This window comes from Moschus berezovskii, chromosome 23 (assembly GCF_049115385.1).
Source record: "Moschus berezovskii isolate FMDL1 chromosome 23, NW_MosBer_1.0, whole genome shotgun sequence".
Taxonomy (NCBI): domain Eukaryota; kingdom Metazoa; phylum Chordata; class Mammalia; order Artiodactyla; family Moschidae; genus Moschus; species Moschus berezovskii.
In genome coordinates, this window is record NC_142482.1 from 18,429,503 (window position 1) to 18,456,815 (window position 27,313).

General features: G+C 40.4%; 1 protein-coding gene across 14 annotated transcripts in view; it reads right to left on the reverse strand.

Annotated features, from left to right (window-relative positions):
• MLIP (muscular LMNA interacting protein) overlaps positions 1-27,313 on the reverse strand; it is a 301,520-nt gene that overhangs the window by 191,618 nt on the left and 82,589 nt on the right. Inside the window, exon 1 of one of the 14 annotated variants that reach the window (XM_055406477.2) lies at positions 9,014-9,813. The exons of the other annotated variants lie outside the window; for them this stretch is intronic. Within the exon in view, the coding sequence (XP_055262452.2) occupies positions 9,014-9,061 (48 nt within the window). The 5' untranslated portion in view covers positions 9,062-9,813. Of the gene's footprint in view, positions 1-9,013; positions 9,814-27,313 lie in introns of those variants that run through there. 14 annotated transcript variants of the gene reach the window in all.

The following is a 27,313-nucleotide window of genomic DNA, read 5'->3' on the forward strand; positions in this document are numbered from 1 at the left end:
TGGGGAAGAGTCCCTGGAGACGCGGCCAGGAGAGGCTTGAGGAGCCCAGGTCAGATGCGAAGACCTGTCCACCACTGTGAGGACTTGGGTTTTCATTCTGAATGGGAAGGGAAACTCTTGGAATATTTGGAGGAAAGAAGTAACACGATCTCCATATTCCAGGGAAGGGTCATTCTGGCTGTATTAGGAATAAATAATAGGACATGACAATAAAGAGAGAAATAAATTGATGACTTGCAATGGGGAAGGAGGAGAACGGCAGAGGGACACTGAAATAAGTCTCTTTCTCTAAGGACACTTTTTTGTATAGTTTTGACCACTGAAATCATGCTAGTCTTTAAAATATTCAAAAAGGTAAAATTAAATCAACAATGGGGAGGAATCACACTAGTGACTATAAAGAAACTAACATAGATACAGAATTGACAACATAACACAATGGAAAACAAAAGAAATTAATCTAACTTTTAAGTTTAATACATATGCCAAAAAAAAGGCATAAAACATTAGTATACAACTCAAAGAACTTATGAAATCAAATATACCTTTAGAATCATGTCCCAGATCAAGAAAGAGAACTTCTGCAGCACTGGAGACATCCTCATTCTCCCTTCCTGTCGCGATCAATCTAATGGCTGACCAAGGGTAATAGCTACCCTACCTTCTAAGAGCACAGAGCAATGTCAGCTGTGGCAGGGGAGAGGTGGGAGGGGTGTGTGTTTTTCTTTAAACTTTTTGTTTTATATTGGAGTATTCTATTGTTGCCCACAGTAGTAAATATAATGGTCATCTGAGTTAAATTCACCCATTCCAGTCCATTTTAGTTCACTGATTCCTAGAATGTCTATGTTCACTCTTGCCATCTCCTGTTTGACCACTTCCAATTTGCCTTGATTCATGGACCTAACATTCCAGGTTCCTATGCAATATTGCTCTTTACAGCATCGGACCTTGCTTCTATCACCAGTCACATCCACAACTGGGTATTGGTTTTGCTTTGGCTCCATCCCTTCATTCCTTCTGGAGTTATTTCTCCACTGATCTCCAGTAGCATACTGGGCACCTACCGACCTGGGGAATTCCTCATTCAGTATCCTATCATTTTAACTCAGATGACCATTACATTTACTACTGTGGGCAGGAATCCCTTAGAAGAAATGGAGTAGCCATCACGGTCAACAAATGAGGCCGAAATGCAGTACTTGGATGCAATCTTAAAAATGACAGAATGATTTCTGTTCGTTTCCAAGGCAAACCATTCAATATTACAGTAATCCAAGCCTATGCCCCAACCAGTAATGCTGAAGAAGCCGAAGTTGAACAGTTCTATGAAGACATACAAGACCTTTTAGAACTAACACCCAAAAAAAGATGTCCTTTTCATTATAGGGGACTGGAATGCAAACGTAGGAAGTCAAGAAACACCTAGAGTAACAAGCAAATTTGGCCTTGGAGCACGGAATGAAGCAGGGCAAAGGCTAATAGAGTTTTGCCAAGAGAACGCACTGGTCATAGCAAACACCGTCTTCCAGCAACACAAGAGAAGACTCTACACATGGACATCACCAGATGGTCAACACCGAAATCAGATTGATTATACTCTTTGCAGCCAAAGATGGAGAAGCTCTATACAGTTAGCAAAAACAAGACCAGGAGCTGACTGTGGCTCAGATCATGAACTCCTGATTGCCAAATTCAGACTTAAATTGAAGAAAGGAGGGAAAACCACTAGACCATTCAGGTATGACCTAAATCAAATCCCTTATGATTATACAGTCAAGTGAGAAGTAGATTTAAGGGACTAGATCTGATCGATAGAGTGCCTGATGAACTCTGGACAGAGGTTCATGACACTGTACAGGAGACAGGGATCAAGACCATCCCCATGGAAAAGAAATGCAAAAAAGCAAAATGGCTGTCTGAGGAGGCCTTACAAATAGCTGTGAAAAGAAGAGAAGCAAAAAGCAAAGGAGAAAAGGAAAAATATAAGCATCTGAATGCAGAGTTCCAAAGAATAGCAAGGAGAGATAAGAAAGCCTTCCTCAGTGATCAATGCAAAGAAATAGAGGAAAACAACAGAATAGGAAAAACAAGAGAGCTCTTCAAGATTATTAGAGAATCCAAGGGAACATTTCATGCTAAGATGGGCTCGATAAAGGACAGAAATGGTATAGACCTAACAGAAGCAGAAGATACTAAGAAGAGGTGGCAAGAATACACAGAAGAACTGTACAAAAGATCTTCACGACCAAGATAATCATGATAACGTGATCACTGACCTAGAGCCAGACATCTTGGAATGTGAAGTCAAGTGGGCCTTAGAAAGCATCACTACGAGCAAAGCTAGTAGAGGTGATGGAATTCCAGTTGAGCTATTTCAAGTCTTGAAAGATGATGCTGTGAAAGTGCTGCACTCAATATGCCAGCAAAGTTGGAAAACTCAGCAGTGGCCACAGGACTGGAAAAGGTCAGTCTTCATTCCAATCCCAAAGAAAGGCAATGCCAAAGAATGCTCAAACTACCACACAATTGCACTCATCTCACACACTAGTAAAGTCATGCTCAAAATTCTCCAAGCCAGGCTTCAGCAATATGTGAACCGGGAACTCCCAGATGTTCAAGCAGGTTTTAGAAAAGGCAGAGGCACCAGAGATCAAATTGCCAACATCCGCTGGATCATGGAGAAAGCAAGAGAGTTCCAGAAAAACATCTATTTCTGCTTCATTGACTATGCCAAAGCCTTTGACTGTGTGGATCACAATAAACTGGAAAATTCTGAAAGAGATGGGAATACCAGACCACCTGACCTGTCTCTTGAGAAACCTGTGTGGAGGTCAGGAAGCAACAGTTAGAACTGGACATGGAACAACAGACTGGTTCCAAATAGGAAAAGGAGTACGTCAAGGCTGTATATTGTCACCTTGCTTATTTAACTTCTATGCAGAGTACATCATGAGGAACGCTGGGCTGGAAGAAGCACAAGCTGGAATCAAGATTGCTGGGAGAAACATCAATAACCTCAGATATGCAGATGACACCACCCTTATGGCAGAAAGTGAAGAGGAACTCAAAAGCCTCTTGATGATAGTGAAAGAGGAGAGTGAAAAAGTTGGCTTGAAGCTCAACATTCAGAAAACAAAGATCATGGCATCTGGTCCCATCTCTTCATGGCAAATAGACAGAAAAACAGTGGAAACAGTGTCAGACTTTATTTTTTTGGGCTCCAAAATCTCTGTGGATGCTGACTGCAGCCATGAAATTAATAGACGCTTACTCCTTGGAAGGAAAGTTATGACCAACCTAGATAGTATATTAAAAAGCAGAGACATTACTTTGCCAACCAAGGTCCGTCTAGTCAAGGCTATGGTTTTTCCCGTGGTCATGTATGCATGTGAGAGTTGGACTGTGAAGAAAGCTGATCGCCGAAAAATTGATGCTTTTGAACTGTGGTGCTGGAGAAAACTCTTGCGAGTCCCTTGGACTGCAGGGAGATCCAACCTGTCCATTCTAAAGGAGATCAATCCTGGGTGTTCATTGGAAGGACTGACTGATGCTAAAGCTGAAACTCCAATACTTTGGTCACCTCATGCGACGAGTTGACTCACTGGAAAAGACTCTGCTGCTGGGAAGGATTGGGGGTGGGAGGAGAAGGGGATGACAGAGAATGAGATGGATGCATGGTATCACCGACTCTATGGACATGAGTTTGAGTAAACTCCGGGAGTTGGTGATGGTTAGGGAGGCCTGGCGTGCTATGATTCATGGGGTCGCGAAGAGTCGGACACGACTGAGCAACTGAACTGAACTGATTCTATTGTTGATTCTGCTCACAGCACCAATCGTTTCTATCTCACTGTTCGCACTGTTCACTGAACCCATGGTAGGCAAGGCGAGAACTAAGCGGCCGGAAGAAAATGAGAGGAGTTCCATCTGCGTAAGAACTGCAGATGCATTTATTTTCTCCTGGCTGGCACAGCACAGTACAACATAACTACACACAACCCTTCAGGGCTTCTCCAGGTGAAGCTTATATATACTCACAGGTCAAAAAGTAGCCCGTGGCCAAGAGCATACCAGGTGACGCGCATGCACAGTGCTAAGTGTGATCTCGGCTGTCACAGAACCATGCACAGTCACTGCTTACAGAGCATGCGCGAGAGGCTGTGAGCGCGGGGGGAGAGCCTGGCTGACGCCGTCTTGCTCATTTCCCCACAAGGATCAACCGATTTCCTTAGCTCTATGCAAACGGACTCATGTGGCATGAACTCTTTTAAGTCTGACTTGTTTTCTTCAATATTATGTTTTAAGATTAATGTCTATTGTTCTGTGAACCTGTAGATCCTTCACTGTGGGAAAAAGAAGGTATAAATGTAAAGGGGGAAGATCAGAAATAACCCCAATTCGGTGGATGTGAGCGATGACTAGAAAAATATTTGCTTTTCCTAGTTGTTTCTGCTGAAAGGACTTAGAGGCAATAATACTCCAGAAACAATAAACACATAGGGCACATAAATCTTGATTCCTGTATGCCATACTCCCTTAAAAAGGACCAGGGTTGGCGAAATAACTAAATCCAAAGTTGAGTCAAGAAAACTACAAGACGATACTGAGACAAGCTGCGACCTGGAACCCTCCGCGGCAGTGCTGCGATGCCTGCACCCGGCCAAACACCTCCACGAGCAGCAAAACACAAAGAAACTATAAGGGACTGAAAATAGCTGTGTGCATGTACAACCGGGGCAAATTATGGTCTGCTGCTGCTGCTAAGCCGCTTCAGTCGTGTCCGACTCTGTGCGACCCCATAGACGGAAGCCCACCAGGCTCCCCCATCCCTGGGATTCTCCAGGCAAGAACACTGGAGTGGGTTGCCATTTCCTTCTCCAATGCATGAAAGTGAAAAGTGAAAGTGAAGTCGCTCAGTCGTGTCAGACTCTTCGCGGCCCCATGGACTGCAGCCTACCAGGCTCCTCCATCCATGGGATTTTCCAGGCAAGAGTACTGGAGTGGGGTGCCATTGCCTTCTCTGAAATTACGGACAAGATACAAAAGACCAAAAAAAAAAAAATTAGTTGCCACTTTTGAAGAACTGGAAGCAAAAGCAGGGTACTGCACATGCCCCCTGCACACACCACCACCAAAGCGGTGGGCAAATCAGCTAAGTTACACCTCTCCTGCCCAACCCCTGGACTCACCTCTACCCCCACCCTACATAAGGAACCAGCTCACCTCCTTTGGTAAGTGAGCCAGCAAGGGAATCTGTTACTTGTTTTTGCTCCCCTCTATTGCAGCGGGGGCTCCGATAAAGCCTTGCTTAAATTTCTTGTCTGGCCTCTAGTCAGTTTCCATTGATCAAAGAGGCCAAGAACCCTGGTTGGGAACAATACTAAAAATTCCACATAAAACATAAATACATGGGGTAGGGGAAGAAAGTTCTTCCTAGCATGACAGTACCAACTAAAAGTAGAAATAATATCAGAGTTAGAAAAAAATGAATCCTAATAAATGCCAAAGCCATTAGATAAAAGGCTGAGAACAGCATATACAGTCTCAATGCCTCCCACAGATTGCTAATTAAGTGCAAGGAGAGAGGAAATATTTTACAGGAGATGAATATGGTAGACATCAACTTATACAAGTAATCAACCTGACGTCAACAATCAAGTAATGAACTGAAATCATGTGCTTTCTTATGTGATAATAACAGGAATACATTGCTTGTATTTCATTCTAGATGAAAATAATAATCTGAATCTCATCATGAGGGAACAAACAAAAACACCCAAATTAAAGCACTACCAAACAAATACGCTGCAGTCTTCAAAGTGTCAGTGTTAGAAAAGACAAAAGTTGAGAAAATGTCCTATATAAAGAAAACCAAAAAGACATAACATCTAAATATAACACATGACTCTGGGTTACATTCTGAATTGAAAAGAGACATTGCTATAAAGAGTAGTTCACTAATTTTGCATTAATCCAAGCAAGAAAGAATGATGAAGGTATAAGCTGTGGAAATTAATATAAAATATATGGTCAAAAACAATACTGTATCTATGCTAAATTTCCTAAATTTTATAACTGTAATGAGTTATATTATGAAAATTTTCTTGTAATTAGAAGATTCATGCTAAAGTATTTTGGAATGAAATACTGTGATGTCAACATCTTACCCTGAATTGGTTCAACAAAAATGCAGATGATAGATGATGATAATGATGAAGATAGAGATATAAAGCAAATGTGGCCAAATGTTAAATAACTGGTGAATCTAGGTGAACACTATTTGATGTTCATTGTACTTTTCTTGGAGTTTTTCTGCAGCTTTGACATTTTTAAAATAAAAAAGTAAAAAGTTTGAAAGGAATATATCTATTAAACATTTTTAGTTTTAATTATGCATACCTCAGTTTTAAAAAATCAGAAATATCAGCTATCAATGTGCTATAATGAATCCTTTGTTAGCCTGAAGCAAAAATACAATTGAACTGTCACTACTTTCTTATTTTGAATGCACAGAGTTATTTGGCAATAGATGCTAATCACACTGGCTTATTTAAACTGATTTGTTATGACAAGATGTCCTAGGAAAGAACAGGGGTGGGGGAATCTGAAACTTTGCAAAAGAATAAAATTTACAGTTAAAAATAGAAGACAATACACTGTAGGGGGACAGCGGGCAGCAAAGAGGGCAGGTGGGAGGCACTAATTTTGCACAGACAAGGAAGTACGGGTTTGGGACCAAGGCAATAGCTGTGGAAGACGTGAGAACTGGAGAAACTCTATATTTTCAGAGTAGATCAGTGATGAGGCTGATGGACTGATGGTGGGGTATGAGAGAAAAAGAGAGGAGTCAATGGCCGCTCCAAAGTTTTGGACCTAGATAAAAATGTAAATATGAATATATGCTTATGGGAGGATGAACACTGGTAGGCAGCTCTGTACACAATGACTTCTTCAAAGGAAGAGAGGATGCAGGGCTTCTGAGACGAAGGTTCCATTTCTTGATCTGGGAGATGCTTTAAGGTGACATCACTACAGATGCTATGGACATTAAAAGAATAATAAGGGAACACTGTGTATGAGTGTATGACCACAAAACTATCAATCTTGGGTGATTATAATGTGTCTATATAGGTTCATCTATTACAATGAACATATCACTCCAATGGGAGATGTTAAAAATAGGGGAGGTTATGGATGTGTGAAGGCAGAGGGTATGTGGGAATCTCTGTACCTGCCCCTCAGTTTTACTGTGAGCCTTAAATTGCTCCAAAAAATAAAGTCTTAATAATTTTCAAAAATGGTTAAATAACATCTCACAAGTCCATACATCAAGTAAATGGCAGACCTGGAACTCAAATGCAGGTCTTTCTGAGGCCGTGGCAGTGTGATCTTAACCAATATCCTACAATGCTTCTCAGAGAGATGCCTCTCAGAGATGCAACTCGCAACACGGCCAGTTGGAAATGAAGAGACTGGACTCAAGAGAAAGGAGTAGGCTGGAGATGCGCTCTCAGTGAACCCCATCACGCCCTTCGGTTACCCACTGAAGGAGCTCCCATCTGGAGACTGGGATTTACTGAGGGTGAAAAGTCTCCCACGGATGCGGTTCCTGGAGAAAAGCCATCTACAGGTTAAGTGCAATGGATGTGAAATCAGACCTGTCCGTGTTATTAGATCTTACAAGAAGAATGCACTTGTTGCAGAATCTGAACACATTTCTATAGTAACTTGACATCATCTCAAAGAACCTTCAAGTCGTGACATATATAACTTTCAGACAGAAAATAAATGAAGTCAAGACAAAATTGTATACAAGTTCACAACAGCTGAATCTCTGGAATAAAAACTTGTATTCAACTGCTCCCTTGCCTCTGAGATAAAAAGTCCTTTACAATAGTCAGGATATATTGGGAACAGTTACAGCTGTGCTACCCTGGGGGAACAAGCTTAAAAGACAATGAAAACACACTAATCTTCCCAATTTGAGAAATTCTCAAAGAATAAAAATGCCTAAAATTGCAAGACAAAGACCAACTCTATTCTTATTAACCAAAATAAAAAAGGTTCCTAGCTATTTCACCTGTACACATATCCACCTGCTAGAAGGCATAGAAAAACAATCAAATCACTCTGGAATGCATTCACGGTGGATTAGATAAATCCTTTTCTCTCTGTCCTATTTCACTGGCACCAAGGTAATGTGACCCTGACTGCATGAGCAACACCTCGCAAATAAAAGCTGCAGGCACATTCAGTACCCACTCAGTATTCCATCCTCCCAGGCCTGATATACCCAATACCCAGTGTAATTCTATACAACACCATAAATTACAGTGTTGTCTCCAGCTACTACTGTGGATAAATCTCAGTTTCAAAGGACACTGTTGGAGAGAAAACACAGAGAGAAACTTCCTAAGTGGAGGGCAAAGTGTCAACTGAAGAGCCTAGGAATGCCTGAGTGCCAGGTTAGGGAAGAGAGGAGGGTGGGATAGGGGAAGACGGGCAGAAGGAGAAACAGCAGGGAAGCTCAAAGAACGGCCAAGGTGGGGAAGTGAGGACTGTGGCTTTTGGTTTTTGCTCTCTTAATGCATAGCTAAGAATATGTTAAGGAGTTAGACTTGCATTTTGAAATACATTTCAATACATTTCAAGTGTATTTCAGTATGCTTCAAAACACTTCAGAGTTTAGTTACATCTTAATCAAAAAATAATTCCTTAAACTCATGATGCTCCATCCAACCCACAATTTACTCAAATGATTTCTTGTTACATAAAGTTACAGTAAAATCAACTTTTCCTGGAGTAATTCTAAGTTGAGCGTGCATCAGTCCACAGCAACTTGAACATCTGTCACCTGCTACATGATAAACAGTCACATCAACTACAACATACAACATACCACCGTGATATGACAGAAGAAACACGAACACAGGAGACGGCACTGTCCATGTCAAAATCGTGACAGGGTAATAATAATAAGCAACTGCACTAGTAACGCCAGAGAACTCACAGAACATTCCGGTCCAAAGTACCAGCTGCCCACGGACCCTGGCGCCATGTGTCAAGCCAGCAGAGGTCGAGAAAGCAATGGCTGTAACGGCGAGGTCAGGGTCAGCCGACAGACGCTAACTGGCAAACACTTGCCGGTGTCAGCTGCTGATCCTGATAAGCCGCGAAGACGACAAAGATTGTACAATCATTCCCCCCTTCCTCCCACCTCCCCAACAACTCTGGACCAGAAATAGAGATGCATCTGTTATTCCAATCGCATCTGAATATATTAACCTGTCTCAACCTTAGTGTCGTTCTAAGAGAAATTCTTTGCCTGAAAATGGAGGGAAGCCCTATTTTAAAGGTTATGAAAAGGGCCTAATCTGTTTTCGTAGCAAACGTATTGTTTAGTCCCTAAGCCATGTCCTTCTCTTTTATGACCCCAGGGACTATAGCCTGCTGGGCTCCTCTCTCCATGGGATTTCCCAGACAACAATACTGGAGTGGGCTGAAATTTCCTTCTCCAGGGGATCTTCCTGAGCCAGGGATCAAATCCGCATCTCCTGTATTGCAGGCAAATTCTTTACCACTGAGCCTCCAGGGCATCCCTGGTATGTATATACACATATGCTCATATGTACATGTGTATATTATATGCAAATATCAAACAACTAAGGCTGACAGAAACTCCTCACATTGAAAGCCTTAAGTACAGCCTCAAATTTACAGTAACATTCATATTAAATTGACACTCTCAAGTCAACTCAAGCAATTTTTCTAGGTATCATCTATGTGCCAGGGACCAAGGAAATAAAAATGAAAAGGTCTGTTTTTGCTCTCACTTGAATTCATAGACTTATGAGAAAGTGAAATTCACTCAGTCACGTCTCTTTGCAACTCCACGAACTATATAAATTCTCCAGGCCAGAAGACTGGAGTGGGTACCCGTTCCCTTCTTCAGAGGATCTTCCCAACCAGGGGATCGAATCCAGGGCTCCCGTATTGCAGGTGTATTCTTTACCAGCTGAGCCTTATGAGAGAAAGAGGCAAACAGAAAACATTGCACAATGAGGTCACCACTACATTATCCCACCAATGGGAGAAATGCTCTGCATATTCAGAGTCGGGGAGAAGACACTGGCAGTACACAAAATTTTTTTAAAAAGGATTTATAAGTTAAATATATATTTTAAGGGCTCCATATAATGCAGCCTTTAAGAACTGGAATAATTAGCAAATTATGTAAGGAGAAAATTCACAGAACGAGCAACATAAATGACAAAAACAAAACAGGAAAAGGTATGCAATCTGCCTCGTAATCAGGAAAGTGCACCTGAAACCCATAATGAAATGTCCTTTCCTCCCCAGCCAAACTGGCAATGCTAGATGCTGCCAGGATGCAGAGGGACAGGTAATGTCACACACAGCAAAAGACAGAGTAAGGCCACCTAAGAAAGCAGTTCGGCAACATCTCAGAACAGGAGACCGTGGGTACATGCCATGACCAGCAACAGGTGTATAGCCTAAAGAAACTACTGCACACAGCCCAAGAAATCACATACCTGAATATTCTATTGATGCTCTCCATTAGAAGAAAATAAGAGTCCAAAAGCCCATAAACTTAAGAATAGATAATTAAGTCTGATGAATTTATCCACTGAAATAGTACAAAGCAATAAAATTAATTCCCTAGAATTATATCAACATAACAATATCCTAAAAATAGACTATTTTGCAAACAAATTATAAGAAAATAAATTCCATGACATGATTTGTGTGGTATTCAAATAAAACACAAACCAGCTACATATAACTGTATAGATTATAGGTGGTATTAGTATAAAGTGCTCATGAAAATCATGACAATAAACTATCCTGAGGAAAATACGATAGAAAGAGGGAGATAAGAAGTTTCCACTAATGTTTAAAGGTCATTACTTCTCTTTGTTATGGATCAGAACTACTGTAAGATACTAACAATAAGCTCCAAAAATGAAACAAAAGCAGAGGTAAACAAGCAACTGGTTCTGCCTCCAGATAAATGACAGTGAAATCAGAGTGAATAAAGTGATAATGAATCATTGGTGGTAGTGGTAGTGGTTTAGTCACTAAGTCGTGTCCGACTCTTGCGACCCCATGGACTGTAGCCTGCCAGGCTCCTCTGTCCATGGGATTCTCCAGGCATTACCTGGCATCAAAAAAAAAAAAAAATCTGCCACGGAGAAGTCAGAATGTACTAAAAATTTTTGAGAAAAATATTTTGATCCCAACACTGATTTCTGCTGCTTTCTGCTCATTGATTGCAACTGAGACTGAACATAGTCGCTATGATCAAATACTCTGTGTAATCTGCATAAGCACTAAAGGTGCCCTTTTTCATTTCCTCCAATGGAAACCCACAAGTGTCTTACGACTATGAAGGCAGCACCTCCCCAGGATCTTGCTCCTCTTGAAAATCAAATTGCTTCACAGCAACTCACTTTCAGGGCAAAATCTTTTTGTGATACTGAACAGTGCTGGATCCCACTGTTAGGGTTAGGCTGAAAGGAAGAGAGAAACTGCATCTGTCTATTGATACCTCCATGCAGCAGTTCAGCAGGGCACTAAACAAACGCTTATTAAGCGCCTACTGCATTCCCGCCACTGTCATGAGCAAATGGAGGGAAAATTACACATGATCTATTGCTTGCAGGAAGATCCAAGAGGGACTCGCAAATAAACAGGAGCACAGGAGAGGGATCCATTAGTGCCTGAGGAGACCAGGGGAGGTGGGGAGATAGGTCTGAACAATAAAATAAAACAGCCCTTTGCAGAAGGTTTAAAGGGCACTTCAGGCAGAATCCCAAAGTCATGAATCTTAGGGTTGGAACAGAGTTCATTTAAAACAAGGTCTCTGAGGTCAGGATGAGGAAGACGGGGGGAAAGAGGGCATAAAAGGAAGTGAAATAAATGTTCTTTCACCAAGCCTGGTGATGAAATCTCAAGCAGGAATAAATGGTGTGCCTCAGGTAAAAGAGAAAGTGCACAGCACTTTCAAAGTTTCTTCTGGTTCTTTGAATAGATGGTATATCTATCTATCTACATAATTTTTTTTTTCTCAGACAAAAGTGTATGTATCTATTTATAGGATAGAGAGGTCAGAAATAAAATCTACCAATTTATGGCCAATTAATCTTTGCCAAAAGAAGCAAGAATATACAATGGAGAAAAGACAGATTCTTCAAAAAGTGGTGCTGGGGAAACTGGAGAGCTACATATAAACGAATGAAATTAGAACATTCATTCAAACCACATGCGAAAATAAATTCAAAATGGATTAAAGACCTAAATGTAAGATACTATAAAACTCCCGGAGGGAAATATAGGCAGAGCATGCTGACATAAATCGCAGTAATATTTTTTGGATCAATCTCCTAAAACAAAGGAAATAAAAGCAAAAATAAACAAATGGGACCTAATTAAACTTAAAAGCTTTCGCATAGCAAAGAAAACCATCAACAAAATTAAAAGAAAACATACTGAATGGGAGAAGATACTTGCAAATGATATGACCAATAAGGTCTTAATATGCAACATATTAACTCATACCACTCAACATCAAGTTGAAAAATGGGCAAAAGAACTGAACAGCAATTTCTCCAAAGAGGAAATGCAGATGGTCAACAGGCACATGAAAAAGTACTCAGCATCACTGATCATTAGGGAAATGCAGATGAAAAGCACAATGAGATATCACCACACACTTACAAGAATAGTTATCCTCAAAAAGAACACAAATAACAAAGTTAGCAAAAATGTGGAGAAAAGGGGAACCTCATACACTGTTCGTGGAAATGTAAATTGGTGCAGCCACTGTGGAAAACAGTATGGCAGTTTCTCAAAAACTAAGAATAAAACTATCATGGGACCCAGCAATTTCACCCCGGGTATATATCCAAAAAAAAAAAAAGAAACTAATTTGAAAAGATTCATGCACCTCAACGTTCATAAGCAGCATTATTTACAATAGCTATTTACAATCGTAATTTACAATTACAATAATTGTACAGTTATTTACAATGGAAGCAACCCAAACATCCATCAACAGATGGATGAAAAAAGAGTTGGCATACACACTACTCAGCCATGAAAAAAGAATGAAATTGTGACGTTTGCAGCTATGTGGATGGACTCGCGGAACATTATGCTAAGTGAAATAAGTCAGACAGAGCAAAACAAATACTGTATGATATGAGTAGCATGGGGAATCTAACAAATACAACCAACCAGTGAAATAAAAAGGAAGCAGAATGAGATTCACAGATACAGGGAAAAAACTAGTGGTTACCAGCAGAGAGCAGGAAACGGAAGGGGCAATATAGGAGTAGGGGGGAAAGGGGGCTATTAGATTATACTAAACCATGTTTGTGAAGCTTTTGATAACTATAAAGCACTACAGCATTTAGAGAATCATTCAATTTTAAAAACTTTAAAAAAAGTTTCTGCTGGTTCTCTTAGTAGTTGGTAACTTTTTTCTCAAAGATTTATTTTTATATATGCATACATATATAGCTGTCGAGATGATAGATAAACATGTGCTGAGTTGCTCAATTGTGTCGAACTCTCTGCGGTCTCATGGACCATAGCCTGCCAGGCTCCTGTGGTCTGTGGGATTGTCCAGGCAAGAACACTGGAGTGGGTTGCCACGTCATTCCCTACTCCAGGAGATCTTCCGGACCCAGGGATTGACTCCCGCATCAGCAGGCAGATTCTTTACCACTAGTGCCACCTGGTTGAAAATATATGTAAATTTAAAAGTGTATTGATGTTGATGTTCTTCTTTCTGGCTTACTTCACTCTGTATAATTGGCTCCAATTTCATCCACCTCATTAAAACTGATTCAAATGCATTCTTTTTGATGGCTGAGAAATACTCCATTGTGTATATGTACCAAAGCTTTCTTATCCATTCATCTATTAACGCATATATATGGAATTTAGAAAAATGGTAACCTGAACCCTGTATAAGAGACTGCAAAAGAGACATAGGCATTTAGAACAGTCTTTGGGACTCTGTGGGAGAGGGTGAAGGTGGAATGATTGGGGAGAATGGAATTGTAGCATGTATATTATCATAAGTGACCAGTCCAGGTTCGACGCATAAATTTTCCTCTGTTCATTTCTTTGCATTTGTGCTTTTTTAATAAAATTCTTTTTTAGAAATAAAAAAAAATAAAAATAAAAAAAATTAAAAAAAAAATAAAAGTGTAACTTTTACCTAAGAAAGTCTAAGAGCCCTGGGAAAGGCCAGGGAGGGGAGAAGGTGAAACAAGGCATCGGCGGTGTATTCTGCATGATAAAGTCATGAGCGCTGGGGAGGGTCAGAGTCTCGAGCAGGCAAGAGAAGCAAAGGCACCGGGGAAGGGACAGCGAGCCCTAGAGTGTGGAGAAGAGGAGCTCAGTAGGAGTCTTGGGGAAAGGGTTCCATATCCAATTAGGCATTACCGCTTGGCAGGTGGCTGGAAACCAAGTGAAAAACTCCCACAGCTGGTGATGGAAGAGAAACTTCTAAGAACAGGATACTCTGTGCCCAGTGTCAAGTGCTTCCCATCCTGTGCTATGGTGTAAATTCACCCCCCGGGCTTTCTGCTGCTGCTAAGTCGCTTCAGTCATGTCTGACTCTGTGCAACCGCAGAGACAGCAGCCCACCAGGCTCCCCCGTCCCTGGGATTCTCCAGGCAAGAACACTGGAGTGGGTTGCCATTAACCTTCAGTAAAAGTCGACTCCGTACAACAGTGTTGTGCTGGTGGCATCTGAAGGAATGCAGTAAGAGGGGCAACATCTAATGAAACAGAGAAAGAGGAAGAGTGACAACCCGAGGGGCGGCTGAGGATCCATCAGAAAAGAAAGAAAGAGCAGGAGGTTACAGGAACTTACATGATCTTGGTGAAACTTTTAAAATACTCATTCCCCATAATACGGGGTAAGGAGAACCAAGGCAACTTATTTGGAAATTAATGGTAAAGATGACAGTGCAGAGCTGAAGTGCTTTCAAATATTCAAGACATCATAGCTGCTGTCATATGCATATTATATACACACACACACATACACATATGAAAGACTAGATTGATAGTACAAATAACAAATGCTGGAGAGGGTGTGGAGAAATAGAAACCCTTCTGCACTGTTGGTGGGAATGTAAATTGGTGCAGCTGCTGTGGAAACCATTATGGAGGTTCTTTGAAAAAACTAAAAATAGAATTACCATATGATCCACAATCCTACTCCTGGGCATATATCCAGACAAAATTATAATTCAAAAAGATACAGGGAACCCTATATTCATAGCAGCGCTCTGCACAATAGCCAAGACATGAAAACAACCTAAATGTCCATCAACAGATGATGGACAAAGAAGATGTGGAGCATACACACAATGGAATACTACTCTGCCATGAAAAAAGAACAAAATGATGCCATTTGCAGCAACGTGATGCAACTAGAGATTATCACACTAAATGAAGTAAGTCAGAAAGAGAAAGACAAGGACCATAAAATATTACTTACATGTGGAATCTAAGTTATTATACAAATGAACAGGAACAGACTCATGGACATAGAGCACAGACGTGTGGGAGGGATGGACTGGGAATCTGAGATTAGCAAATGCAAACTATATATTTAGGATGGATAAACAACAAAATACTACTGGGCAGCACAGGGAAGTTTGTTCAATATCCTTTAATAAACTATATTGGAAAAGGATTTGAAAATAATGTCTGTAACTAGATCACTTTTCTGTACACCAGAAAGTAATACAACATTGGCAATCAACTCTATCTCAATTAAATTTTTTTTACAAATTGCCTAGTTGAAGCATTTACATTTTTCAACTTTAGTAGTACCCAATATAAAACACAGTAGATGGTAGAAACTTCACTTACTAGAACACGATTCAGTATACAGTTAAATTTGAATTTTAGATAAACACCAAATAAGCTTTTAATATAATTATGTGCCAACAAATATTTAGAATGAATAATTTTTTTAGTATCAATGTGTTCCAAATAGTTTGTTCAACACACTGAAACTAAAAATGTACCTGTCGTTTATCTGAAATTCATGTCTATTTGCTACTGTGGCAACACTAGTTCCATCTTTTGTGCCAAGGCCCAAACAAGAGCTAGACATCTCCTTCTGTCTGCTAATTATCTGTGCGGTATTTTATGATCACAATTTTTAGGGAGAAAATAGGGGGATTGATTACAAGTCTATTTTCAAGCACTGTTAATCTAATCTGTGAAAGCCTGAAGCAGTAGGTGTCTCAAAGGCTTTGATACAACAAAGAGCCCCCTGCCTGTCAGGAGCAGTAAAGGGAACCAGTTGAAATATTTCTGCCAAAATGACAGTAAGTCAGGTGGTCATACAACCTACTCAAAGTCATTATTCCATTTTTCTGTTAGATTGCTGAGTGAAAATGAGAACAACCTGGACCAGGATTGCAGAAAACTGTTAATTTTGACCTGAATGTAAAGCTATTTCCTCATTAATGAAAAAAATGGTTCCTAATCCTCAGTAACAGTTGAAATAATCTAACTACATGTCTGGCAAGAAAACATATGTCCTGAGTCACATATTTGGGAGATAAATGCTCTTGACTGAGCTTTATTCATCTGTTTCTTAAAGCATTGCAGACTTTGTAAATGCTCTGCTGAGGTCAGCTGGGGCTCTAAGCTGATGCTGCTATGGGTCCCACTTTTTTTTTTATTAGTACATAAACAGAACACATTTACATTTTCCTAACACTAATAAGACAGTCTCTGACTACTATAGTGTTATTCACTCAATCATATCCAACTCTTTGCGACCTCATGGACTGTAGCCCCCCAGGCTCCTCTGTCCATGGAATTCTCCAGGCAAGAACACTTGAGTGGAGGGCCTGCCAGGCCCTCCTCCAGGGGATCTTCCCAACCCAGGGAGCGAAACCAGGTCTCCCACATTGCAAGCAGATTCTTTACTGTCTGAGCCACCAAGGAAGCCTGATTGCTTTAGAGGATGTGGTTTTTCAAACGTCCTGCCAATTTTAATTTTTTAAGGAAAAGTAGAGTTTGGTATGCTTTTTAAGCAAGACCATGTTGAATAACTATTTTGAATATTGAACATATTAATATAGTCTACTTTTTATAGGTTCACCAGAAATGGTCTAAACCAGGGGTCTGCAACTAAGGTCTGCAGACCAATGTGACTTGCCACCTAGGCTGGAAAAGGATCTTTTATTGGAATACAACCACACTCAATGTTTATTTATACACTGTTTTTTGCTACAATCACAGAGTTGAGTAGTTACAGCCTTTAAAGCCTAAAATATTGACTCTCTGGTCTTTACACAAAAGATTTGCCAACCTCTGGTCTAAATAAACATTTGCTACCAGGCAAGGGGACCGATCACTCACCTAGAGCTGACTTGGCAGCTTTGATAAGTCAGGCCTTGCATAGTGAAGAGACAAAGTCCAAAAGACTGTTAACTTGGACAAGTCTCCTTAGGCAAGGCCAACGAAAGCAAAATAAACAAACAGGACCACATCAAACTAAATGTACAGTGAAGGAAACCTTCAACAGAAAAGGCAACTGAATGGGAAAAGATATTTTCAAATGATATATCCAACAAGGAGTTGATACAAAAAAATATAAAGAACTTATATAACTTATATATATATATATATATATATATCAGAAACCAAACTGTTTAAAATGGGCAAAGGAGCTGAATAAACATTTCTGCAAAGAAAATATATAGACGGCCAATAAGAAAAGGTATTCATCATCACTAATTATCAGTTCAGTTCAGTTCAGTCGCTCAGTTGTGTCTGACTCTTTGCACCCCATGAATCACAGCACTCTAGGCCTCCCTGTCCATCACCAACTCCCGGAGTTCACTCAAACTCACGTCCATCGAGTCGGTGATGCCATCCAGCCATCTCATTCTCTGTGTCCCCTTCTCCTCCCACCCCCAATCCTTCCCAGCATCAGAGTCTTTTCCAGTGAGTCAACTCGTCGCATGAGGTGGCCAAAGTATTAGAGTTTCAGCTTTAGCATCAGTCCTTCCAATGAACTCAGGATTGATCTCCTTTAGAATGGACTGGTTGGATCTCCTTGCAGTCCAAGGGACTCTCTAGAGTCTTTTCCAGCACCACAGTTCAAAAGTATCAATTCATCACTAATCATCAGGAAAATGCAAATCAAAACCACCATGAGAAGATGCCTTATCACATGTCAGATGGACTATTGTCAAAAATACAACAAATAACAAGGATTGGTGAGGATGTGGGAAAGGGATCCCTTGCACACTGCTGAAGATGTATATCAGTTCTGTCACTAAGGAAAACAGTATGAAGTGTCCTAAAAAAAAACTAAAAATAGAACTACCATGATATGATCCAGCAATTACACTCATGGGTATTTATCCAAATGAAACTGAAACACTGGTTTGAAAAACACTATTAGAGTTTCAAAACACTAATTCGAAAAATTCATTGCAGCACTACTTACAATAGCCAAGATATGGAAGCAATCTAAGTGTCTATCAACAAATGACCAGATTGAGAAGACGTGGTATACACACAGAGACACACATATGATGGAATATTACTCAGCCATAAAAGAAGGATAAAATCTTGCTATTTGGGGTAACATGGATGGACCTGGAGAGCGTTATCCTAACTAAAATAAGTCAGACAGAGAAAAACAAATAGTGCATGATTTCACTTATACGTGGAATCGAAACAAACAAAACAAAACAGAAACACTCACCGATACAAAGAACAAACTGGTCCTTGCCAGAAAGCAGGGGTTTGGGGGCACAGATGAAATAGGTGAAGACAATTGAGAGGTACAAAGTTCCAGCTATAAAGTAACTCAAGAGAAGAGAATGTCCTCACGGGGAATACAGTCAACAGCACTGTGTGGCGACAGACAATAGCAGTCTTATCACACTGATTATCTTTATGAAATGCATAAAAACAGCAAAACATTATGCTGTACACCTGAAACTGATAAAATACTGTATGCTAATTATAACTCAAAAATAAATAATATAAATAAACATATGGAAAAATAAAAAGAAATTGTGGTGATGATCACACAGGTATGCAGTGCACTAAAAACCACTGAATTATACACTTGATATGAGTGAATTGTATGGTGTATGAACTTTATCTCGATAAAGCTCTACACACACACATACAAACACACACTACCTGCAAAGGGGCGGCCTCCTCACTCAGCCTAACGCAAAAACCATTTTTAGTGGGTCATTCACCTCCATCTTTCACTCCTTGCAGACACAGGAGTCAGTTATCTAGTTGCTATAAGAATCAAGTTCAACTCAGTTTGATGTCTTTCTCCTTTTATCTTTTTGAAACTAAAAAAATCCTTTAAAGTTGCCTCTGGCACATCACACCCTCACTGCCCATCAGAAAATACTAGCCAAAATCAATCTTAGAAACAACACCAACCAGTCTTCATCATCAGCTGATACACTTTCATTTGGGGAGTACAGGAGATACATACTTTTCACACAGGGCTGTTTTAGATGAAACTGTGGTATTCAGGCTTTAATCTTGATGGTGCCTCCAGCACGCTATGCAAAATTTATTCTCTGAAGCTTGGGGAAAGCCACAGGGACCATCTATGGGGTTTCTCTCTGCTTCCAGCAAACACTGGTCACAGACACGCCTCACTGCAGAAAATAAGTGCCTTACATTGCATTTCTTTTCATGACATTCTACTGGCAGTGCCCTAGAGATGCTCTCCTCCAGAAAGATGGTCCAGTAGCCTTTCCAAATTTGTCCAGACAAAGCCCAGAGACATCAACCAGGTGTGGATTGGGTAGAGGAAAAGTGTCCACACTTGCCGCTGACTGCACAGTCAGCCCATGAATTTTAGTTAGATTTACGGTTATTGGGGGTGAGAGTGGTGGCTTTGGGAAGACCAATGGAAATTATTCTGAGAAGCCTTAGGTCTACCACCCTAATCCACCCAATGCATCCATTCATCCCAAGCTCATGAGAGCGGGAGAGGACAGGTGACTGCGGAGAGGTAAGTGCTTCCCCAGGTAGGAGTCAGAAATGTATCATCTGATGCTTACCAGAACTGGAGGCTTTAGTAGACTAAATACCTGTGAAGTCATTCACTTTATTATTGAAACATTCTTAGCTGGGATACAAATGATATTCTCATTCTATGAAACACTTGTCACCCATTAAAAATAAACCCATTAAAACGGTACTGTGATGATGAAATATTCAAATCCACTCTTTCAACTGTAGTGAAATGAAGGACAAATTCAAGTCATGGATTGGCTTTGTGGACTGACACTTGGAGGGATCAACTGGCAGACTCTGCTGCTGCTGCTGCTACGTCACTCCAGTCGTGTCCAACTCTGCGACCCCACAGACAGAAGCCCACCAGGCTCCCCCGTCCCTGGGATTCTCCAGGCAAGAACACTGGAGTGGGTTGCCATTTCCTTCTCCAATGTGTGAAAGTGAAAAGTGAAAGCGAAGTCGCTCAATCGTGTCCGACCCTTAGCGACCCCACAGACTGCAGCCTACCAGGCTCCTCCATCCATGGGATTTTCTAGGCAAGAGTACTGAAGTGGCTTGCCATTGCCTTCTCCGGGCAGACTCTAGAGATGTACCTAAAAGGCAGCAGCCCTGGTGCTGGGCTCTGAGTTATTGGGAAAACTGCCTTACTGGCCTGGGAGACCAGGAAACCCTCAGGAATGAAAAAGGAAGGAGCTGTTTGTGAGATACCTCTGAAGTGATAACTTGCCTCCTGACTATGGACCCATATCAGTTAGTTCAGTCGCTCAATCACGTCTGACCCTTTGCGACCCCATGGACTGCAGCACGCCAGGCTTCCCTGTCCATCACCAACTCCCAGAGCCCACCCAAACCCATGGCCATCAATTCAGTGATGCCATCCAAACATCTCATCCTCTGTTATCCCCTTCGCCTCCTGTCTGCCTTCAATCTTTCCCAGCATCAGGGTCATTTCCAATGAGTCAGTTCTTCACAACAGGTGGCCAAAGTATTGGAGTTTCAGCTTCAGCATCAGTCCTTCCAATGAATATTCAGGACTGATTTCCTTTAGGATTGATTGGTTTGATCTCCTTGCAGTTCAAGGACTCTCAAGAGTCTTCTCCAACACCACAGTTCAAAAGCATCAATTCTTCACTGCTCAACTTTCTTTACAGTCGACCCATATCAGTAGTGGAAAAAAAAAAAATTGCCCCTTTCACTTTTTAAAATATTTCAAGTCTGGAAGCATCACAGAATCTTTCAATAGTTACTAACAAAACTCACTAATATTTATCAGATAAATGGTATATGGTAGAGATTTTCAACATTTACCAGAGATGATAGAAATCCTGTTATAATAATGACATACTTAAAAGCTACTTGAAATAATTTGATCATAAACAAGGCCCTACTGTACAGCACAGGGAACTATATTCAATACTGTGTCACAGACCAGCACACATGCACACAGTCGCTCAGTCGTGTCTGACTTTGCAACCCCTTGGACTGTAGCCCACCAGGCTCCTCTGTCCATGGGGATTCTCCAGTCAAGAATACTGGAGTGGGTTGACATGCCCTCCTGCAGGGGATCTTCCCAACCCAGGGATTGAACCCAGGTCTCCCAAATGGCAGGCAAATTCTTTACCGTCTGGGCCACCAGGGAAGCATGATAAACCATAATGAAGAAGAATATAAAAAAGAATGTACTGATATACATGTATAACTGAATCACTTTGTTATATAGCAGAAATTAGCAAAACATTGAAAATCAACTATATTTCAATATTAATAAATAAATATTTGATCCAACTGGTAAAAGATCTGATGTTGCTCTTAAAATTCAACAAATCTCCACACAGTAGACAAAAGCAAGGAAAAATAAGCATAAATCACCTTGAATAAAAATTCAGTGAGAGATACACAAGCATCTCTCTGATTATTATTCAGGGACTTAGGAAAATTTTTTTCTCAAATGAAAACAGCAGCTGTGCTTTTGCAAATAAAGAAGTCAGAAATTTTGAAATTTATAAGCAAATTAATGCATTTCTGTCTATAATAATAATTTCCATTTATTAGCTGCTTACTGTGTACAAGGTGTTTTCCATGTAGTGTTTCTCAATCCTCAGAGCCTGAAGGCCCCCTACAATTTTAGACAAGGAACCTGAACACTCGCCTCAAGTAGCGTAACTAACAAATGACACACTGAGGCTTTGCTGTGCTGCTCTGGTTCCCCAGTAGATAGAAGTCTCTAGTTCTAAGACAGGAACAGAGACACACCCACTCATTTGCATAAATTAGGGTAAACCCAGGCTTCTTTCAGTTAGGGACAAACCTCAACCCAGTATATAAAATTTATTCATCTTTCAGGACGACAACTGAATGAAGGTACCTTCACTGTGATCAATAGCTGTTTGTTTTTGAAAGTGAGATCATGAAAGCTAACAGGAAAGCAATGTGACCTTAGGCCCTACTGTACAGAACAGGGAACTATAGTCAATATCCTCTGATAAATCATAATGGGAAAGAATATTAAAAAGAATGTATGTATATGTATGACTGAATCACTATTCTGTACAGCAGAAATTAGCACAGCATTGTCAATCAACTAGACTTCAATTTTTTTTTAATGTGGTTTAATTTCCCTTTTCAGGGAAAAGGCAGTCCAGTGGTTAAAACTGCACACTTCCACTGCAGAGGGCACAGCTTCTATCCTTGGTCAGGGAACTAAGATCCTGAATGCCAAGTGGCCAAAAAAAAAAAAAAAAATTTCCATTTTCCTCCAGAAAGAAAATCAGTCCTCAGCCATTCACCTCCCAGAACTGGGCTGGAGTCCTGCCATGATAGTGACGGAAGTCTCCCATCCCCATTCAATTCACAGGTCTGCAAAGTGCCAGCAGTTTCCAGAGTGAAGCATTCAGTTCACTATAAAATCAATTACCTTATCCCATCTACGGCAGCAGGTACATTCTGGCAGCTGTTTATCTATAGTACCTTGAAAAACATAACTATAAGATAATGAACTTGGTGGAATTTCTACTTTAAAACTCTTGGAAAACATGACTTAAGTATGGCTCAAAAGCAAAAGAAATGACTGAAGGAGAAACTAAAGACAAAGTAAGCTTAGTTTGGTTAAACACACATTTTTGTGTGAATTCATGAATGCTAGACTATTTATGACCAACTTATAAAAATTTTATTAAAAATTATGGAGTTAATATGTGACAGCAAACCTGAAAATGGGCAATGAAATGTAAGTTTTAAGTGGGCCTGGGCGCACCTCTATTTAGCTGTGATTATGTCAGCAGAATTTAAAATTCACTTTCATGAAATTTAGGGTTTCAAACTATATTAGGAATATAGAGAGATCAATAATAACTGTAGACCTGTGGCCTGTCCTCATGACTAGTGGTTCTCAAAGTGTGCTTCTGGTTCAGCACCAAGGAATCACTTGGGAATCTGTTAGAAATACAAATTCTCAGGCCCTACCCCAGATGTGCTAAATCAGGAACTCTGGAGATGGGACTGAGCAATCTATGTTTTAGGAAATTCTAAAATTTGAGAACCACTATTCTAAGGCCCATGAACTCAGTGTTCTCATGCACAAGAACTGACTAAACATATACTTGGACTGCAAGGAGATCAAACCAGTCAATCCTAAAGGAAATCAGTCCTGAATATTCGTTGGAAGGACAGATACTGAAGCTGAAACTCCAATACTTTGGCCACCTGTTGCGAAGAACTGACTCATTAGAAAAGACCCTGATGCTGGGAAAGATTGAAGGCAGGAAGAGAAGGGGACGACAGAGGATGAGATGGTTGGATGGCATCACTAACTCGATGGACATGAGTTTGAGCAAGCTCTGGGGTTTGGTGATAGACAGGGAAGCCTGGCATGCTGCAGTCCATGGACACGGATCACAAAGAGTCAGATATGACTGAGCGACTGAACTGACTGACTGATATCCTTAGGGCTAACCAAAGGAAAAGTGAACCACAGTAATCCTCAATTTATAGAAATGAAAAGTTTACTTGCAAACTATTTTGGTTTTCTATGAGAACATAGCAAAATGAACTAAAATGCTCAGCCCAACCCACAAAACCAATTTAACTTCTAAAATTAGAACTCTCATATAAAAATGCAATTTAATAGGCATTATAACGGAATGTCCTTCCAGAAGCAACTATGGAAAACTGAAAGCTGATACATGAGAGAGGTCAAGCAAGGAAAAAAGGTTCTCCCAATCCCTCTCCCCCAGGGCTCCCACCCCCACTTCTGTGCCAACTCCACTGGAAGAGAAGGACAGAGTTTGAAAATGGGGCAGAGGCTGAGTTCCCCTGCCAGAAGGCAGTGAGAGATGACTACTGCATTGGACCTCTGACAACATGTGGCAAGGCTGAGGGATGAATGACAAAAAAAACTCCAGAGATTTCAAGGCTACTAGTCCCCTAGAAGCTGAAAAAAATGTCAACAGAAGCCCCTGAGGCAAAAGAAAAAGGAATGCTTAGAAAGAGTCTATCTGCATCCAAGAGCTGTTTGTTACCAGGCATTTGAAAGCAGAAACAACGAAATCAATCACTAGATACACAAAGCAGTCACAGAGCAGAGTTAGAGGACTTCTGAGGACAGATTCAGACAAGACTTTGTTCTCACTCCACATAAAACTCCACAAAAGGTATCACAGAGGTATCTCAATGTAAATCATAGGATGCTTCAAGCAACAGAATGCCGGGAAACTCTGAAACCTGGTTACTAACCAATGGACACCAACATTAGCAGTGCATCCTCTCACTTGTCATATGCAGAGTCTCAGGAGCCAGAATTAGCTTCATGCTGAAGCAGAAAAGACAGATGCCTAAATCATGGGATTTGAAGTCCAACATGAAGGTCTACCCCCAAATTATAACATATAGCTCAAGAGGTCAGATTTTTTTTTTTACCTTATATCCATATTAATGTTATCTACAAAGAAGTTATTAATATCTTTCTAAGTATTTCTGCCATTCCTCAAAAGATCTTTGAAATCTCTCTCAGGGTTAACTTAAAAACTAATTTAAGAAAAATGGTTTCACTGCCTTAAATTTACATCCTTTTTCTTTTATCCTAAACAGTTTATCTCATCATGACTTCTGACTTTTTCTGAAAACCTGCTACTGAAGGATAATGATTTATCATGGACTCAGAAGATTAGGACTCTGTCTATGAAGAAAACTAAGCTTCCCAGGAAGCTTCTGATATTATAAATAGTCTGAAAATGTTTTTATAGCCCACGGAAGAGACAACTTTGATAGAGAATGCATCCATGCATATTTGATTTTGTTTTGTTTGTTAAAACATATACCACTATTACAGGAAAGTATATACCCCCATAAAAGAGGGTCTTACACTACTTGAATTTCCATTATTATTTTTTTTCAAACCATTTCTCTCTCCCTGAAGGTCTTATTTTAAAATGCAAACACCTAGGAAAGAAGTAATGCATTGTCACCTGCAATTTATAGCAGTGGAATATATTTTTTTTGCATTAATCCTTAAGTGAAATTTAATATTTTCTTCAATTATGAATATAATCAATCACTGTAGAAATAGCACTATAACTTTAATACCTAAAGAAATCATCAATATTTTTATATCACATTACAAAGTAACATTTCAGATACAGCAAAATATCACCAATTACTACTTGAAGTTATAAGAGTTATTAGACCTATCTCCAAATCTTGCTATTTAATGAATGAAGCATATATTACTACATCACAATTTTTAAAAAGATTCTGATGCCTGTATTTCAATATAAGTGGTTTCCTTTGTTGTATGTATTTTATAGCATGCATGTAAAAATCATATGCTAAGAAGGGAACCATCAACTTCCAAGACTGAAAAGAGGTGGCTCAAAAAATGTTATATAATGAGCTCATTTATTATGTATATTTTTTAACTGAATTGTAGTTGATTTACAATGTTATATTCGTTTCTGTTGTATGGCTAATTAACCCAGTTATACATATACGTACATTCTTTTTCATATTCTTTTCCATTCTGGTTTATCCCAGGGCATTGACTATAGTTTCCTGTGCTGTACAGTAGGACCTCATTGTCCATTCATTCTAAATATACTACTTAATTCAGTTCAGTCGCTCAGTTGTGTCTGACTCTTTGCAACCTCGTGAACTGCAGCACGCCAGGCCTCCCTGTCCATCACCAACTCCCAGAGCTTACTCAAACTCATGTCCATTGACATATGCTAATCCCAAATTCCCAAATTATCCCTCCACAACTCTCCCTCCCTCTTGGCAACCACTCTTATGTCTGTTTTCTGAGTCTATTTTCTTTTTGATCAGGGCAGTAAAAGATTACAGGATACCATAATAGCTGTTGTAAAGAGTTCCTCAAGGTTAGAAGGCAAACTGCATGTGTAAGAAACTCAGCACACCTTGCCTTTTCCAGAAGCAAAAGCAGGAACACAGTCCTCTTAAAGGCACATTAATTACTCAAGCTGTGAGCTTGGAAATCATGAGTTGGATGCATCTACTTGGCTTCCCAGATGGCTCAGTGGTAAAGAATCTGCCTGGCCAATGCAGGAGACCGAGATTGGATCCCTGGATCTGGAAGACACCCTGCAGAAGAAAATGGCAACCCACTCTAGTATTCTTGCCTGGGAAATGCCATGGACAGAGGAGCCTGGCAGGCTAACTGTCCATGGGGTCTCTAAGACTCCGACATGACTTAGCAACTGAGCATGCCTACACTCTGCCTCTACAACTAAAACGTCAGCAGAGAATCTCTGGGTAAAGCAGTCCAGTTTAACCGTTTACTGTTACACAGGATGTCAACCATTATATCAAGCCAAGCTAGTCCCAGCATGGTACTAAGTAGCTGAGAAAATTGAAGGAGAAACAACAAAGCGGTGAACGAGGCAGGAAGCTCAGTCAGGAGATGAGCTGGACAGCTCTCCAGCGAAAACGGCTGAGTCGTGCGCGGGTGTCACAAAGGGCCCATTCCTCAGCTTAACAATGAACAGTAAGCGCGATCATCTCGTGCGGCTTACCTCTGAAGGGAGCAGAGAGCACTAGGACAGAACGAATGACTGCAGAGGACACAGCGGCACAGGGTGAAGGCAGCTTAGCAGGGGGGAGCTTCTTGACTAAGTCAACTGTGAAGCTGACCACTTCATATTTTGCAGGATTTTTTCACAAGTTTCCCAAGAACCTTACTGGTGAAAGGTTAGCTTGTGGTGGTGGTGGTGGTTTAGTCGCTAAC